This window comes from Propithecus coquereli, unplaced genomic scaffold (assembly GCF_000956105.1).
Source record: "Propithecus coquereli isolate 6110/MARCELLA unplaced genomic scaffold, Pcoq_1.0 Scaffold39, whole genome shotgun sequence".
NCBI lineage: Eukaryota > Metazoa > Chordata > Mammalia > Primates > Indriidae > Propithecus > Propithecus coquereli.
The window spans coordinates 7,946,143-7,965,921 of record NW_012149618.1 but is presented as its reverse complement, the minus strand read 5'-3'; the positions used below and the strand labels follow the sequence as shown (position 1 = coordinate 7,965,921).

Here is a 19,779-nt window from a genome sequence, read left to right as displayed (position 1 = left end):
GTACATTCTACAATTTGATGCTCAAATAAAGTTTTTGGTCACCACTTTCCCCATTATACAGAAGAGGAAGATGAAACAAGTAGTTATCCCTACCATCATGTAGTACTAACTAAATTATGAAACTAAAGTGGAGCAATGCAGCTCTAGAATAGAATCAATCCTATTCCAGGGTTGTAGCACATATATTTCATTCATTCTTTTATTCTGCACACATTTATTGAGTAAAAGCATTGAAGTACCAACCCAGGCCTTGTAAAGGATCTAAAAAAGAACAGAGCCCAATCTCTAAAACTGGAAGTTTATAGCCTTCTAAGGAAAAGACATATACATAATTCATTATACTATAAGCCAAAATACTGTAATTTGCAAAAAGAGAGGCACAGACAAAAATGCAAGAGTTCAGAAGTAGGGTAGCACCTAAAAATGGTCCCTCTTGTCTCAAATACAGATGCTCCTCAACATATGATGGGGTTACATCCTGATAAATCCATCATAAGTTGAAAATATCCTAAGTCAAAAATGCATTTAATACACTATCCTACCAAACATCATAGCTTAGCCTAGCCTACTTAAATGTGCTCAGAGCACTTACATTAGCCTGAAGTGAGCAAAATCATCTAACACAAAGCCTATTTTATACTACAGTGTCAAATAGCTCGTATAATTTATTGAATACTGTAGTGAAAGTGAAAAGCAAAGTGCATGTATGAGTACGCAAACTATGGTTTCTACTGAATGCATTATCACTTTCACACCACTGCAAATTCAAAAAGTCATTACATCAAACCATCGTAAGTTGGGGGCCATTTGTACTCTTTTGGAGTTATATTATACTACAGGATATAAATAAAGTTTTCTTCTTCTTTGAAACCAGGGGCCACTTTTAATTCATCATCTCATCCACTTCAGTACCATGCACAAAGAAGGGATAAGAGAAAAGATTGATAGATGAAGGCAGAGTTGACAAGGGCTGACTTGGGTTTCTCTGGTATATCTGTATGTTTCATTTGGGATTTTAAAAAGGGAGGAAGTGCAGAGCCCAAAGTTTGCATGGGGCTCCTAAAAGCCCTTCTCACAAGTAGGGCAAGTAGTTTCTTGCCCGACTTCTCTCCAATTAAAGATATACTTGGGATTAACAAAATCATCTCTTTAGAAGAGTCAGGCCTGGCACTATGAGTCACTGTCATCAATCAGCTTTCCTCCAAAAAAAAGATCAGTCCTCAGGCCGGTTCTGACTTGGAAGAGAAATAAGAGGAAAAGAGAGAGCAGAAAAATTATGCAGCATAAAGCCCTTAGGAGGAAAAGTATAAAACCTGAATTTATGACCTTCATTGCAAGCTAGGAGTGATGACTTACCTACTATCAGAAGTTACCAGAGTTAATTACTTCAGAAGTACCTCACAGTATAAAGAAACAATAGATTAAAGAAAGGAAGAGTTTTTAAAAAGGAAAGAAAAATTCACTCAGCCCATAAGAAATGCTAAAAAATTAACTATCTGAATGTAAAAAGAATGTGTTAGTGTCTTTTCGGGATAACTGTAAGACATACGTATATACCATGATAAACTGCTTGTAAGACCATTCCAAGATGATGTCACTACTGACCATCCTCCCCAGGGGAGGCCAGCAGGGACATTCCTCTCATATGCCACGTCCCTGTTTACCTCAGTCATCAGAGAATCCCATGCCTCCAGGTCACCATTTATCACCTAGACACTTGTCCCCATATAGCTCTGTACTTCCCTACCCTGACTCAAGCTCACGGCCACTGCAGACCATCCATTTCCCTCCCTTGTACCTTGCTTCATGCAGATAATATGTTCAACGTCACCTTCCCACTGGGATCTTCCCACCCATCCCCTTCTTCGTCCCTTACCCTGCCATATATTTCTCCTTAGCACCTCTGTCAAATATCTAGTTCTCTCTTTGTCTACTAAGTATTTCCCACACAAGAATGTAAATTGACGTAAACTCCAGAAAGGAGACACTGTTTACTGCTGTATCCCCCGTGACCAGCACAATGCCTGTATATATTATTTAATAGATATCAGCTGAATGAATAAATGGATGGTACATGTTTTTTATGCCCTTTTTAAAATTTTTAACACATCAATTTCCTTATAGCACGTGTAGTTGAATAAATAGGGACATTCCTATATAGTTACCTAAAACACACATGATATAATGATACACACCAAAGATTTCTAAGAATACTGCAGTAGGAAAGCAGGCAGAGGACTCAAATGACTAACACCTAATCATTTTTAAGAGACTATGTAGGAAAGAGTGATTTGCAAAATTTATATTACAGCACAAAACAAGCTAGCTTTTCTTTCTACCAGATAAAAGTACTTTCTTTTGCCTTATCTGAAAAATAACAACGGAAGAAAGCATCAGAATTCTAACTTGATTCCATAATTATGATAATAAAAATGTCATTGAAAAAATGATATATCTTAGGCAACTTGCATTCATTAAAGAACACATGTATCTTTTTTTACCCATAAAGCCAAAAGATAATGACTGACTCCTTTCTTTGTGACTTTTCTCTTCTTGAAAACCCTTCCTTTTGTTTTTGGAGACAAACTCTTACGCTGTCGCCCAGGAAAGAATGCAGTGGCATCCTCATAGCTCACTGCAACCTCAAATTCCTGGGCTCAAGCAATTCTCCTGCCTCAGCCTCCCAAATAGCTGGGGCTACAGGCACAGCCACCACAGTACCTGTGGTCAATTTTTTTTGCAGAGACAGAGTATCGCTCTTGCTCAGGCTGGTCTTGAACTCTTGGCCTCAAGCAATCCTCCCGCCTCAGCCTCCCAAAGTGCTAGCATTACAGACATGAGCCACAATGCCCAGTTGAAACCCCTTCTTTGATCTTGAATCCACAAACATCTACTACTTCATCTTTCGTTTTCACTGCCATTCTTCTACTGTGGTCTTTACCTATCAACTTTACTTCCTTACAACCCCATTCCCTCCTGAATTCTCTGAATTAAGGTAACTATCTAGATATCCCACTGAAACTGTCCTAGATGGAAGCAATGCACTCCCAATTTTCAACTCCTATGGTCTCTTCTCCATCCACATTTCTTTCCTGACTGCTCTACTCTGTTGAACAGTGACTGACGAGCACCCCATGCTCTTGACACCCCATCCTTCCCTGGCCTCTCTAACCAACGCTCTCCTGCTCCCAGTTTTTCATTCTCACTATGTCCACACCAGCACCGCGTTCAGTTTTAGTCATAAGAGTTGCAGACTATAGTGGCTCTGGCTCTGTTACTTCATTTATTCATTCAATATATATTTACTAAGCACCTATTATATGCAAGATAGTAGAGTAGGCCCTAGAATAAAACAATGAACAAGAAATATTTGGTCACTACCTTCAAATCCAAGCAAGTACAAAGAAAAAGGGTTATGTTTAAGTCAGCAGCAAAATATATGTGACCTGGAAACTAAAATGATGAGGTTTTTCTCCCCGTACTTTCTTAAGTGGCAGTGTTTCAACATGAGCAATCTAAGGCAAGAACATACCAGAGGCAAAATAATTCACAAGGAAAAAATATGAAATGGAAAGGAAAAATACATTACTCACTGATGTAAATGCCAGCAGCTCCTCTTCAGTTAATTTATGCACTGGGTTGTTCTTTTGGAGATTTATGCTTTAAATTTTAAAAAAAGCAAATTAGTTCTAAAATGCATATTATATTAATATCTAATATGATTCTTTTTTAAAAAAACAAAGCAGTTGCTATATTTTATATATTTGAAAGCACATATTTAAATATTATGCCATTATATACAAATGTAGACAAGAGTTTGTCAAAGATAAGTATAAAAAGTAATAAAATGCTGACAAAATGTGCTTGGTGTACTAAATGTCAACATAATTTATCTTACTAGGAAAAAAGAAATACAATCTGTGCCACTCCGCAAAGAAAATGAAAAGAATTATTACAGCAACAACTCTTATTTATTAAATTCATGCCAAAAATAATGAAAATATTACCATAACCACTAGCAGGGAAAATTAAGAAACTGTCAAAGAGGCCGAACAATAGGAATTCTAAAATCCTGCTGATCCAGGTATAATTGGTAGAATCATTCTAGAAAACAATTTGGCACTATCTTATAAACTCAGCATTTACATATCCTCGACTCAATAATTCCATCCTAGGTAGACAGCCCAGAGAAATTCTTGAACCAGTGAACCAAGAATCATACACATAAATAACCATAGTGATATTGTGTGTAATAGGAAAAATCTGGAAATAATCCAAGTGTCCAAAAGAAAATAGTAAACTGTGATATATTCTTCCTATGGAACGCTATATAGCACAGTAAATTGTAGATACATATAGCACCATGAATCATAGAAACACAATAATGAGAGAAAAAAGGCAAATCACAAAGGACTATATAAGATATCACATTTATAAAGCTCATGAATAAGCAAAATGAAGCAACTGACTTACAGGTATACAAAACATGAGATTAAATATACTTTTTAAAAGGCAAGAAAATGACAAACACAAAATCAGGGTAGCAGCTATCTCAAGAAGAGGCAGGAGGATGAGATGCAGAAGCACACAGGTTGGGCTAATGGTATTTGTAATCTTCTAGTTATTAAATGGAGTAGTGGGTTCAACAGCGTTCATTTTATTACTATACTATATAATTTACATTTATATATTATATAAATTCTTTTGTATGCAAATATTACATATATTAAAAGTGAAATGAAAATACCACTCCATAAAACAGTAATACTTTGTTATTTTCAATACTATAAGAATTTTATAATGAGCATAAAATGTTCATATAATAATCTTTAAATGAACCTATTTTTATTTTTGGTAAGAAAAAAATAAATGAATGGGGAAGGAAAGAACTATGAAATAATTTCATTTAAAATACACACAACACACACACACTTAGACACTTCTAATTTGACTGAACAAAGGAATTATGTATCAAGTGGCAAGATGATCCAATTAACCACTCCTAAGGTCCTTTTAGTTCTAGACACTAAGATTCTAATGAGTGAACAAGAATATAACAGGCATTCCAAGACAAGAACCTCATCCAAATGGATCAATATTCATCTCTCACATAAAAATTCCAATCCTAAAAGCATTACATAAAGTACACAGATAAAGTGAAATGCTTGGCTGGTCCAATGGTGGGTTATCAGAACTTATTAACACTAGTGTCACTAAAGTTGGTATTCAATCCCCCACTGCTAAATTTGACTGGCTTAAAAAAAATAAAATAAAATAAAAAAAGTGAAATGCTACAGGCTCATTACAAATACTTACGACATAGTCACCGAGTTGGGTCACCACTATTTAACATAATTTACTGTCAAAGGCTTATAATATACTCCTACAGTTGTCCCTCAGTATCTGCGGGGAATTAGTTCCAGGACCTCTCACGGGTATCAAAATCTGAGGATGTTCAAGTCTCTTACATAATATGGTGCAGTATTTGCATATAACCTATGCACATCCTCCAGCATGCTTTCAATCATCTCTACATTATGTATAATACTTAATATAATAGAAATGCTATATAAATGGTTGTTACACTGTATTGTTTTATTTGTATTGTTTTTTATTGTTGTATTATTTTTTATTGCGTTTTTGTTTGCCAGAGTATTTTTGATCCAAATTGGTTGAATCCATAGAAAAGGAACTTCTGGATATGGAGGGCCAACTGTATTACTACTATACATACTTAAAAATCAAACTGTTAATTTAAAAGAGAATTACTCTTCCCCACTTAGTAGTCTGAATCACTCCAAGGCTGCTATATTTTAAGGAATTCTTCACACAATGCTTTCTGTAAATGCTGTCAGGTATACCGAGGTATGAGAGACACAGGGCAAGTTCCAGTGTTTGGTTTTCAGGTAAAAATCAAAGTCAAGCAGGAGGCCAGTGAAAGGCAAGAGTCAGGGAAGGGGCACAAAGCTATCCCCACTGTTGGGTCAATCTATAATCCATAAGAACACACCTTCTCTTAGTCTCCATTCGAAACCAAGCCAGCCTACCACAATGTCCAAGTCACCTCTTCATAGGGGTTAGCAGCCATGGGGATCAGATGGAGATCAGGCAGTATAAGAAAATCACTATTTATCCCCCACAGTAACTCAAATAGTGCAAATAATGAATTCGTCAATGTTCTAACCCAGAGGTTTATACACTGCATGCTCTAAGGTTCAGACAATAACTAAGTGGTTTCTGCCGAGCAATTGAAGATTTAAGCAGCCTGTGAAATCCATTCATCACTTTTATCTGTTCAATATAGTGAAATTCCACCAAAATCTTACTTAAGGGGAAAAATAGTATTTGAAGACAAGCTTTTTCTTGGCTTTTAGTCCTTTCTCAATTATGATGTTTAACTCAGTAGAAAGTAAGTTCAATTCGCGGAAAGGCTGAGGAAACATTTGTTTGCTACAGCTTTCCTGATGAGTTGACAATTATGAAATTGCCAAAATAACATTTTTAAAAATGGCATAAAGAAGAACCCAGAATTTGAAGTCAATAAAACCTGGACTCAAATCCTAATTGCTGTTTTGTAATTCTGGACGAGTCATTTAGTCACTTGAACACTATTTTCTCATCTGAAAAAAAAATGAGAAAAATAACCACCCCAAGGGGTGTTAGATTATTAATGGGGGTTAATGTGAAAGTACTTGGTATAATGCCAGCACATAGTATTGCTCATAAATGGCTGCTATTCATATTATTAATAAGTATATTATAAATTGAACAAGTAATTTTTCTATAGTAACTGTGAATTCTGTCACTGAGATCAAATAATGTAATAGGAAGATCGCTTTGGAATTAGAAACAGAATTCTATATGTACGATCCCTTTTAAACAAATAAAAGGGGACTGTAGAACTGAATTCAACTTTTACATAAATGAAAATCTATTGTTAGTATATAGGAGGTAAAATGCTATGCAGCGAACACTACTAAGTTAAAAGAACAAATTTTTTCAAACACCCTTTCCTAAATTGCCTATTACTAATTTAACTGGTGTCAACATTGTAACTTTGTGAGAGATTCTACTTTGAGCATTACTAATTCTCTTGATGACAAATATGATACTTATATAGTCTACGAGTACCTTCCTACAACATATTAAATACAATACAAACATAAAAGAGAATAACTTTACATTGCAGAAGCATAGCAAACACCTCTTTAATCATGTGATGAAAGTTAACATCACCAGTAGTACAAATCAAAATCATGCTCTACCTCCTAGGATGCACTGAGAATGACAAAATTTCACTTCCCTGATATCCCTGCTAATAATGCACAAGGTGAATCTAATCATTAAGGAAACAAAAAATCAGACAAACTCAAATTGAAGGAAAGACTGCAAAATAACTAACTTGTAAATTTCAAGTGTCAAGATCATGAAAGTCAAGCAAAAATGAGCAACTATTCCAGATTGACAAAGACTAAAGAGATATGACAACTAAATGTAACACAGGATCTTTTGCTCTAAAGGAGATTATCAGGACAACTGGCAAAATTTGAAAGGGGTCTGAGAATAAATGATAGTAAAGTATGGATGTTAATTTTCTGATTTTAATAGCTATATTGTAGCTATGTACAAAAATACCATTACCTGTTGGAAACACACACTAAAGTATTCAGGGATATCACGGTGAAAACTTATTCTCAAAAGTTCTTTGTACTTTTCCTAGTTAAGGCTCATTAAACAAAAATTTTGCCTATAAAGGAAAGAGAAGAACGAGTACAGCAACTCATAGGAGATTCCTAATCTCTAACTCTTTAACTGGCTTCCCAAGTATCGGTTTCAATCTTCATAAGCACTATAAAACTCCCTATTCATCCAGAACTCTTGGGACCTCCCTGAATAAAGATTTCCCTAAACACAAGAGAACCAACATGCAAGGTATTGAAAGCAGCCAAGACAGTCATTAACTTACCAGATTCCAAGGATAACAGCAAGCTCTTCGGCACATAGGTCAGGTATCTGAAACTGTTCACAATCTGCTAACTTTATCTCATTCAGAACAGTATCGTCATTGAGCTCAAGATTCTGGTAAAATACAAAAGAAAATATTTAGACCAAAAATTAAATTTGATTCATTCAACTGAATGGCATGTAATATTAATAGATTGTTGGGGGGATAAAGTTAACTTACTTTTTTGTTTAAGATTCTATAACATCTATATATGGTCAATAGGCTGTTTCTTGTGAAACACATATTTGGGGACAGTTTATCTTGTAGAAATGGAAGATGTGCTACCTAAACCTCAAGAATGCACTGACAATAACAATAAATAGGTTATAAATAACTCATTAATAGAAATACCAAACTGACAAGCTGATTCTAAACTTTATATGGAAATGGAAAGGTTCTAGAATAGCCAAAACAACTTGAAAAAGAATAAAATCTGAGGACTTAAGAGTACTTGATTTCAAGAATTACCATAAAGCCAAAGTACAGTGTAGTACCGGCATGCAGACATATAAATGAATGGAAGAGAATGCAATCCAAAATTTAAGGACCATGCATATATGGTTGATTGATTTTCAACAAAGGTACCTAGGTGATTCAACAAGTAAAGTCTTTTCAATAAATGATGTTGGAACAACTGGGTATCCATTTGGGAAAAAAAATGACCCTCCACCTTTGTCTCATACCATATATAAAAATTAAATCAAAATTGATCATAGACCTTAATGTAGGTGCTAAAACTAAAAATACTTCTAGAAGAAATCATAGGGCAAAATTTTTGCAACCTTGGGGTAGACAGACAGTCCTTAATTAGGATACATAAAACATAAATCATAAGAGAAAAACTTAATAAATTAGACTTTATCAAATTACAAACTTCTGCTCTTTGAAAACATTGGTAAGAAAACAAAAAGCCAAGCTACAGAGTCAAAGATACTTACAAAACACATTTCTGAAAAGGGACATGTATTCAGAACATGCAGAACTTAGAACTCAATAATGAGACAAACAACCCAAATAAAAAAATGGGAAAAAGACTGTACACACTTCCTAACAGAAGATACATGAATAGCCAATGAGCACACACAAAAATAACTGACAGTAGCAGTCAACAGAGAAATACTATTAAAATCTGAATGAACTATTAGTACACATACACATTAGAATGGCTACAGTTAAAAAGATTAACAATATTAATATTAAATGCTGGCAAGGATCTGGAATAATTAGAACCTTTATACATTACTGATGGAAATATAAAAATGGCAAAACCACAGAAAACAGTTTGCCAGCTTCTTATAATAAATATACATTTACCACGTGAGCCATCAATTCCACTCCTAAGTAGTCACCCAAGAGAAATGAAAACATATGTACACACAAAGACATGTTCATAATGTTCACAGCAGTTTTATCTATATAGCCCAAAACTGGAAACAACCCAAATGTCTATCAACAGGTAAACTGATTTAAAACATTATGCTATATCCAACCAATAGGATTCTTTTCAGCATTAAAAAGGAACTACTGACATATGCAACCATATAGATAAATCTCAAAAACATCATGCTGAAAAAGAAGCTAGATACAAAGAAGGAGTATGTATGATTCCATTCATATAAAATTCTAGAAGAGGCAAATATCTGTAGTCACAGAAAGCAGACCAATGGTTGTTTACAGCCAGAGGGGTGGGAGATTAACTGTAAAGGCGCAGGATGGAACTCTCTGTCGGTAAGGGAACACTTCTTGACTACAATGGTTAGGTGCATTTATTTGTCAAATCTCATTAAACTGTACAATTAAAATGGGTCAATTTTTATGTATAAGTTATACCTCAATAAAAGTGATTTTTTTTTTTTTTTTTTTTTGGAGACAGGGTCTTGCTTTGTGGCCCAGGCTGAAGTGCAGTGGCACAATCCCAGCTCACTGCAGCCTCAAACTCCTGGGCTCAAGCGATCTTCCTGCCTCAGCCTCCCGAGTAGCTGGGACTACAGGCATGAGCCACCATGCTCAGCCAAAGTGATATTTTTTAAAATGAATCACCAAAAAACAGCAAAACCACAATGAGATAACATTATACACACTAGAATGGCAAAAATTTAAAAGATTGACAATACCAAATATTGGCAAGGATGTAGAGCAACCTGCATGCTCATACATTGATGATAAGAATGTAAAACACACGTAACCTAAACATCTGTACCCCCATAATATGCTGAAATAAAAAAAAAAAAAAGAATGTAAAACAGCATGACCACTTTGAAAAACAGTTTGGTAGTTCCTCATAAAGTTAAAAATACACTTAACAGACAAACCAGTCATTCCATTCCTAGGTATTTACCCAAGAGAATTAAAAACTTACATTTGCACAAAGACTTAAACACAAACATTCTGAGCAGATATATCGAGAATAGCTGCTAGAGACAATGCAAATGTCCACTGACAGTTCAGTAAATAAAGCACATTGTGGTTTATCCACACAACAAAATACTACTCAGCAATAAACAGGAGCTAACTCATTATTCTAACACAGATGAATCTAAAAAACATTACACTAAGTGAAAGAAGCCAGACCCAAAAAGTACATGTTATATGATTCCATTTATTTGAAATTCTAGAAAAGATAGGTCTAATTTGTATCAGAAAGCAGATCAATGGGAGGGAAAGTGACTGACTGCAAAGGAGTATGAAGGAAATGCTTCTATATTTCCATTATGGTGGTGGTTATATGGGTCTGTTTGTTAAAACTCAACAAACTGTAATTTAAAATAGACGCATTTTATATAAGTTATTCCTCAATAAACTTGATTTAAATTTTTTTCTAATTCAACAAAAGTATAGCTAAAAGAAGAAAGACTTTAGGAGCCAAATGAAGCTCCTCAAAGACTTACAATTTCAGAAGGCTGGAAATTATCTATGGCTACAAGCTCAAGCTTTGGAAATGAGGATAAGCAGTTAATCTGCCCAAATCACAGACCAAAGGAACAGCTTTCCTAATCTGTCCTCAAATTCACCCTAACTATAGGCCCAGCTTTTCTCTACAAGGTTTCTTTCTTTTTAAGACAGGATCTCACTCTGTTGCTGGGGCCTAGAGTGCAGTGATGTAATCATAGCACACTGGAACTTCAAACTCCCGGGCTCAAGCGATTCTCCTGCCTCAGGCTTCCAAGTAGCTGGGACTACAGGCATGTGCCACCATGCCCAGCTAATTTTTCTATTTTTAGTAGAGACGGGGTCTCGCTCTTGCTCAGGCTGGTCTTGAACTTCTGGCTTCAAGCAGTCCTCCCACAAAGTGCTAGTGCTAGTATTATAGGCGTGAGCCACTGTGCTCGGCCTCTCTACAAGTTTTCCAGGAAAGAGTACTGCAACCCCAGCAAATGCTGACTGGGAGAAACACAAAACTTTAGGCAGCTCCTCAGTCTCCACTGCAAAAATTCCTTCCTGAAGGAGGACCCCTAAAAAGGCAGGCCTGGCAAGTGTACAACACACCCTGGTGGCCATCCACTTTCACCACAGGCCTTTCACAATTTTTTAAATTCTGTATTAAGCTGTACATAACTTTTATACATTCCTCATAATAATCATCATATCCTATTTATCACCATAGGAGACAATTTTCCACAGGAGAACTCCACATAAGAAAACAACAAAAAATAATGCATTACTGAATAAAATGCTGGATTCCAGAATTAAATCTTTTTTCATAGATGCTGTGTTAAGCCTAAAAATCAGGCTTCTGACAGTTAATCTAAGACTTAGATAGGGACTTAGGTGACTTCCAAAACCTTAAGGAGGAAGACCCAGTACATATAAGGAAGAAGTGAGGGGTGGAGGCAGGTACCGGCACAGTTCCCTGCCCAGCACCAGGCCCAGCAGTAAGAGTCCTCATTCAAAGATGGCTCTACGTCCTTCAGGTAGTACAGGTGGCACCTTGTGTTGTCTCATCCCTGAGTTTCTACATTTCTCCCTTCCTTCCGTCATTCTCGGCTTACAATCAAGAACTATTCCTCACTGAAGTTGTCACAAAAGCAAACAATAGAGTGCTTGAGGCAATCCCAGGAGATAGGCAGCATCTAGCAAAGGCCTTCCTTGGGACTAACAACTGCTGCCACTCTTCTTACCCAGCTGCAGCACCGCCCCTTGGCATGATTCTCAATACGGAATAGAATTTTAGCGTGCAGTGTACCCAAGATAAATTTGCTTGCAGGCTCTGGAATGAAGAGTAGCAACATATGGGCTTTACGGACTGTAAAATCAACCAAAGGACAACAAAAAATATAGGTTTGTGGTCTCTGGGATAGGAAAATACATACATAAATGCTAATGGCCTCCATGGAAGCAGCTGGAGAGGCCTGTGAGTAGGTAAACTGACGAAGAGTCATAAATTCAAACTATAAGAAGAGAATTCATTAGATGTATCAAAAAAACCATACTAAGGCAGCAACCAACACAATAATGACACAGTAACAAAAGGCAAACCATAAAACTGGTGAAAAGGAATCCTGATAAAACTGTTTATACACTTAGAGGAAGCCCAAGAAATTCCAAGTCTCTGAGTGTTCAAAAACATCCAAATGTAAGACGACAAATATGGTAGCATCTAGAATAATTGGTCTCTACTCAGTCTGTCTTGGGTATTTCTTCAAGGGGGGGTAATACATAAGTGACTCTATTATTAATTCATATTTATTAAATTCTAGAAGAAAAACACCATTTTCTCTACTTAAGGTTAAATTAAAAAAAGGCTTAAACACTGGGTTCTTCCCTGTCCCAGTCACCTTAAAAAGGCTCAAGAAAGGACAGAATGAATTCTGTGTCCACCCTATCCAGTGATTCTACGGTACTCACCTATTGAAATGGTTAGACTCAGCTATTAATTGAATTAAATAACTTATAATCCTACTTACTTTGGTTAAATGTTTCAGAGGAGTGGGAGCTGGACTGAATTCACAACGTGAAAGGACATCCCCTTCCCTTCTTACATCTAGAATCAGTTGTGCCACATAATTTTCCTGGAATCGTGTCCTTTTTCCCAAAGCACCTGAAAAAACAATAAAATCATATCTATTAATTTGTCAGTTAGATCTACTGTACAACCATGAAGAGTAATATTTTAAGAGTGCTTTAGAGTTTACAAGGTGTTTTCTCCATTTCACATAAGAAAAGGCCCAGCGTCAGGTTTTAAATGACTTATAAAATTATAAAGCCAATAATCTATGGTGCCAAGACTCAAACTCAGGATTTCTGCCACTAGATTCCACACTTACTTTCGCATCAAACCATCACCCTCCTCAAAAAAGAGTAACTCATTAAGTGTTATAGGTAGAAAAACTATTATTATCTCTATATAACAGATGAAAAAACAGAGGTTCTGAGATATTGTCACTTGTTCAAGATCACAGGACTTCTCAGTAGCAGAGCCAGAGCTACAATCCAGCTTGTCAGGTCCTAAATCCCACAGTATGTTATTCTATCTGGCTTCATGTAACACCAAAATTTTTTTACTATGTCTCTGAAATAACTTGCTGCAGAATAGCTGTTTTCAAACCACTTTAAGAGAAGCAAAAATTCCAATATCCATTCTCTGAAAAGGGTCAGATTACAAAGACCCTTGATTACAAAAACCAGTCTAAGAAGTCTGGATCTTATCCTGTGATGAGTCTGGCTCTAAATTATACATCAACCTTTTAAACACGTTATGCTAAAGATAGCCACTGAAATGGTGTAGCGTGGCTTACTTTTTTACAGTAAGACTACAGCTGAGTGGAAAAAAATAATAACCTGATTCTCATTTTATACTTGTGAGCACCACATTTGTATTTTTAAATTCTTCACCACTAACTTGGAAAACAAAATATAAAGAACTGGGTAGTAAATTCAGCTAAAGCTGAATATACAGAGTACTGTGCCATTAATATTTTAAATAGTTCCAAAACAGTCTGCTAGGACCAAAATACGTAAAAACATGATCTCTGAAACTAACCTCACAAGTTATATTATATATAATTACATTTTCAAATGCAGACAAGACTCCAACTTTTACATGGCCATTGTTCAAAAAGCTATAAGCTAGATATTAAATAATTTTTCCCAGACAATTGTAATAAAAGGTGGCTAAGATCCCAGACCAGCCCACAAAGTCATATATGTAACTCATAATATATCGGATTTTATTGATAGGACTAGCTCAAGAAGCACAGAATCTGGGGGCTAAGCATAGCCCTTAGAGACAATCTAGACCTAGCCTTGGGCAAGCAAATAGGTTTGCTCATTTCAACATTCACAGATAGGTGGTTATATCCTAGAATGCTCAGCCAGGTTCAATAGGTATAAATGGTGTGATCAACTGATGATGTCTGACTTTCATTAATTTATTCAATACTGAATACCAGTTATATTGTGAGACATTAGGGACAAAACAATTCATAAAAAGAAAACAATGTTTCTTATTTGGTATTCAGAAGAAACAGAGGTTTTTAGGAGAAATTCTCTAATTTATTCATTCATTCAACAAATATTTATCGAGTGCCTACTATATGCCAGACAGTGTTCTTAAGCACTGAAGAAAACTATCGAGTAAACAAAATAGTCAAAAATTTCAGCTAATAAGGAATACAAAAAAAAGAAGGATGGAAGCAATAGGTGGGTACTTATAAGAAAGGGCAATGCAGAGAGACCAAGCTAAACGGGGCACTCTAGAGAGATCTTGGGAGGCCCACATCCAGAACCACATGGTCAGAGTCCACTTGTGTACGGCCTGGCTACTGTCTATTACTAACATGTATCTAACTAGATTAGGACAATAAATGGGAATCTCTAAGAATAAAGAAAATATACAATTTCAAATTTATTCTACAACTATGCATTTTTAAATAAAATCTTTAAAATCTAGTTTTTTAAATCAAAGAATAAGATATAGACAATCAAATACTAGCATATAATACAAACTGCCAATGCATATATATGAGTTTTATCATAAAAATAAAATCAATTATCCACAAAGGGTAAAAAGTCTTACCTGTCAAATCAATTTGTAATTTGCCAATGTCTTTAGCAATATTGAACTGATCTTTTGCTTTCTGATACTCATAATAATATAAAAAAATATATGCACATTCCAGATGGAATTGAATAGCCAAATATCGACCTGAATCACCTATAAACAGATTCTCTAGTTTCATCACTGTAAGACAAAAGAGGAAACATTTAAAACTACGATGAGAATAAAAATATATTAATAAGTAAAATGTTGAGTCCATAATATGTAAAGTATATATTATATAGTTCTCTACTCTTTGAGAATTTTAAGTGTAGAACAGGAGGAATACAAATATAATAACAGTTACCAGCTAGCATTCTCGGAGCACTTATATGCCCCAAAGATGAAGCTAAGGACATTATATACATCACCCCCTTTATTCCATACAATCCTAGAAGATATGATTCATAACCTGCTCTTTCTTAGAGTGCTTATCTAATTAACAGTATAAAAAAAAGCAATGAAAGGTATTGATACAAAGTGCCAAGTGAATCTATAAGAGTTAAACATGTTAATCTGTGAAATATACACATTTAAGAAATTGATTAATACTGAATAATAAACAGGTAAGATAAAGAAAAAAGAAAGACCTAAACAATACAGAAAATCTGATGAAGAGGAAATCAGCTTACAGTTTCCTTCATAGAAAATACAGAATTTCTCCCTTAAAATAAAAGGGAAAACAGATATACAGCCATGTATATCTAAGACAATGTAAGTATCATGAATATGGGCTTCACAGTCCAATTCTAACTTATTTCTCTAAATTCCTGAGAGGAAAAGATGGGAGGATAATAACCTAGCAACATAGCATCTGAAATAAAATGACTGTCAAAATTAATTATAAATAATAAAGGAGCTAGTTGACATACACCAAGTTACAAGGATGTCTAACAGGTCACCTCGTCCATCTGATCTTCTCAAACAGAATTCCCTCCTACAGTATCCCTGAAAAACTATCCCTTACAAATATTTCCAATAATGGGTTTGTCAGCATTTCACAAAGCAGTCCACAAGAATGAATGCATAATGAATGAAAGGAAAATGCACTTCCAAAGTCCAAAGACTGATGACAATTTTTCCATCATTCAAGATGAAAGAGAAGTTATATTTACTGAATGTCTACTCTGCCTAGCAATGAGTATTTTATGAGTTGTATTAGTTAATTCTCATGATCATGTCTTTGAGGCTGACATTATCTCCATTGAATTCATTAGGAAATTGAGCTCAGACAGCTGACTGACTAGTCACTTCAGTTGTTGGGTGGCAAAGCCAGGATTTGAATCCAAGCCTGTGGGGGAAAGCGGGAAGAGGGAGCTGGCAGGAGAACGACGAAGGTGCAGAAGTGATGCTGGAAATCCCTAATCTACTTTCGCACCTAGCAGTCTGGCACAAACACCTGTAGCTAAGAAACTGACCCCTTGGTCTTAACGTGAACTGAAATTAAAATGGGTCTAAAAAATAAAGGTAGTGTTTTTCTATAGCCCATTGAAAAAATTCTCTGAACTCGAATAAAGAGAACAAGTCAAGACGTACGTGTCTCATGTCAAAAGGCACACAGGCATCCTAACATGAACTTCTAACTGTGAAAATCCTTCAGTAGACTTCATCCATGCAACCCAAACTCAAGAAAAGCTGGATCTGATGATACCCAATGCTCTTAGTAAGGGCTTCCTTTCCTTAGCTTTCTTTCCTTTTGTCTACTCAGCATTCCTGAGTGTCTAGCCACTGCTCTTAGAAATATAATAACCTTCTATAAACTTACCACAATTCAAAAGTGACACAATTTGTCTGGTTGTCAATAACAGTAAAGTAATCCTCCCAGAAAGTTCTGCATGCAGAAATTATGGGATGTAAGGGTTGGCCAAGGTTTGTTTTTATTGTTGTTGTTGAGACAGAGTCTCACTCTGTTGCCCGGCCTAGAGTGCCGTGGCGTCAGCCTAGCTCACAGCAACCTCAAACTCCTGGGCTCAAGTGATCCTCCTGCCTCAGCCTCCCAAGTAGCTGGGACTACAGGTATGTGCCACCATGCCTGGCTAATTTTTTCTATTTTTAGTTGTTTGGCTAATTTCTTTCTATTTATAGTAGAGACGGGGTCTCGCTCTTGCTCAGGCTGGTTTCGAACTCCTGAGCTCAAATGATACTCCTGCCTCGGCCTCCCAGAGTGCTAGGATTACAGGCGTGAGCCAACACGCCCGGCCAGGTTTTTAAAAATTCTGTCCCAAATATCACAGAAAGGCCATAGATCTAGGGAAGACTATCAAATTTAAAACATCGTAACACCACATAAATAAGTCACAGAAATGCCCAAAGTTGGCTGTATGTATCTATCTTCCCTCCTATCTACCTACCTACCTTCCTACCTATCTCTATATATGGATAATATTATCAGCATAAACCAGCTTTGACCTTGTACTTGTGTGCTTTCTCTGCATATCTTATGTGTTTGAGATCAAATGTCAGATGAAGTAGGGGAATAGATTCTGATTTTTTTTTAAGAACTAGCTTACTCTTTCAATTTCAGCAGCACCTAAAAAGCTGAATTTTGAAATTTTAATATAGTCATGCTTTACTTAACAACAGGGATATGTTCTGAGAAATGTGTCATTAGGATTTTATTGTTGTGCAAACATGATAGAGTATACTATTTACACAAACCTAGATGGTATATGGCCTACTGCACACTTCCGGTTCCATTATAGTCATATATGTGGTCCGTCATTGACCAAAAAGTCTTATGCCACACGTGACTGTATATGTAAATGGTTGTGCTGGGAACAAAAAAAAGGGAATCTTTGGAGAATAAAAACTAAATGAAAACTGCAACCCAAGGAAGTAAGCATGCGATGAAGCCATATTCTTTCCTGAAGCTATCTACCAAACCCTAGGGACCTTAGCATTCCATTTTTTAAATTTTTTTTGAGACAGAATCTCACTCTGTCACCCTGGCTAGGGTGCAGCGGCGTCATCATAGCTCACAGAAACCTCAAAGGCCTGGGCTCAAGTGATCCTCTTGCCTCAGCCTCCTGAATAGCTAGGACTACAGGTGTGTGCCAGCACATCAGCTGATTTTTTCTATTTTTAGTAGAGATAGGGTCTCACTCTCGATCAGGCTGGTCTCAAACTCCTGACCTCAAGCGATCCTCCCACCTTGGCCTCCTGGAGTGCTAGGATTACAGGCATGAGCCACCGCGCCCGGCCAGGATTCCATTTTGATGGCTGCAAGGAGCACCACAGACTACAGTTGAGGCCTGGACCCACTCAAAGTAGGCTATCTAGCAGATCAATATTTAAAGCTGTGATTCAAAGAATTATATCTTCAGCTTAAAGCTAAAATAGAGGTTAAGTCTGCCACACAAAAGAGGGTAGCAAGGAAAGCGGCAGTGGGTGAAGGGGAAAAAATTTATCCCCAGAATTCATAACCATAATCCAGCCTTCACACAGATCTGTAGACTGAATTCAGGGCATGTATGTAGTCCAAAAAACCTCAAGCCAAAAATGTAGGTCCCCAGAGATGCAGCAGAAATAAAGACAAATTCTCTTCTGAAGGAATGCAACTTCAGTTAGGATTCAAAGAATTCCCACAGATAAAATTCCAAGGAATATGAGCTCATAGCAAAACAAAACAAAACAAACTCCCACAGGACGTAGAAAATAAGGTCCTGATACCTGAAAGTCAGCAAAAACAAAAGGCAGAAACAGACTCTCAAAGCCTTGAGAAGCTGAAATTACCAAACACAGCACATGAAATGTTTAATAGGTTTCAAGAAATAAAAAGCTAGAAAATATGAACAAGCAACTACAGAAATCAACCAGACAAACTGGAAAGGAAGCCCCAAAAAGTCTAGAAATTTTTTCTTAAATTAAAATTAAAAACTAAAGGGACATATCAGAGAACTATTAATAGAAGACAGATCCAAATAAAGTTATGTAGAATGCAATATAGGGAAACAAAGAGAGAGAAAATAAAAGAATTAAAGACGTTGAACATGCAGATGAGAAGATCTAACACGTTTAAAGATGTAGAAGGAGACAAGACAAGAGACAATATCTTAAAAGAAAATGGCTAAGAATTTTCCAGAAATGTGGAAAGATACTAAATCTCAAAGTCAGAAAGCCCATTAAGTCCCTAGCAAGATAAATAAAAAGAAATCCATATCTTGTGTGAACATTGTCAGAGTAAAAAATCACAAATACAAAAAGATCTTAAGAATAGGGAAAAAAAAGGTAGGACTACTCACAAAAGAAGAACAACGGGACCAACAACTGATTTCTCAACACCAACAGGGGAAACCAAAAAAACAGAATAGTGTCTTCATGGTGCTGCCTAGAATTCTTTAGTCAATGATTCAAGGAGGGTGAAATAACATTTCTAAGCAAACAGAAACAGTCTATCACCAAAATATGCTCATTGAAGTGGAGCAACTGCTAAATTATTTTATATAACTTTTAGCATACAAAAACATAACTTTCATCCAGGCGCGGTGGCTCATGCCTGTAATCCTAGCACTCTGGGAGGCCGAGGCAGGAGGATCGTTTGAGCTCAGGAGTTTAAGACCAGCCTGAGCAAGAGCGAGATCCCATCTCTACTAAAAAAAGAAAGAAATTAGCTGGACAACTAAAAATATACAGAAAAAATTAGCCAGGCAGGGTGGCACATGCCTGTAGTCCCAGCTACTCAGGAGGCTGAGGCAGGAGGATTGCTTGAGCCCAGGAGTTTGAGGTTGCTGTGAGCTGG

General features: G+C 36.3%; 1 protein-coding gene across 1 annotated transcript in view; it reads right to left on the bottom strand.

The window, feature by feature from the left end:
- Positions 1-19,779, bottom strand: part of TTC27 (tetratricopeptide repeat domain 27) — a 163,146-nt gene that overhangs the window by 119,299 nt on the left and 24,068 nt on the right. Inside the window, 4 exon segments of the mRNA XM_012652517.1 lie at positions 3,594-3,660; positions 7,967-8,079; positions 12,910-13,043; positions 15,021-15,185. Coding sequence (XP_012507971.1) covers positions 3,594-3,660; positions 7,967-8,079; positions 12,910-13,043; positions 15,021-15,185 — 479 coding nt within the window.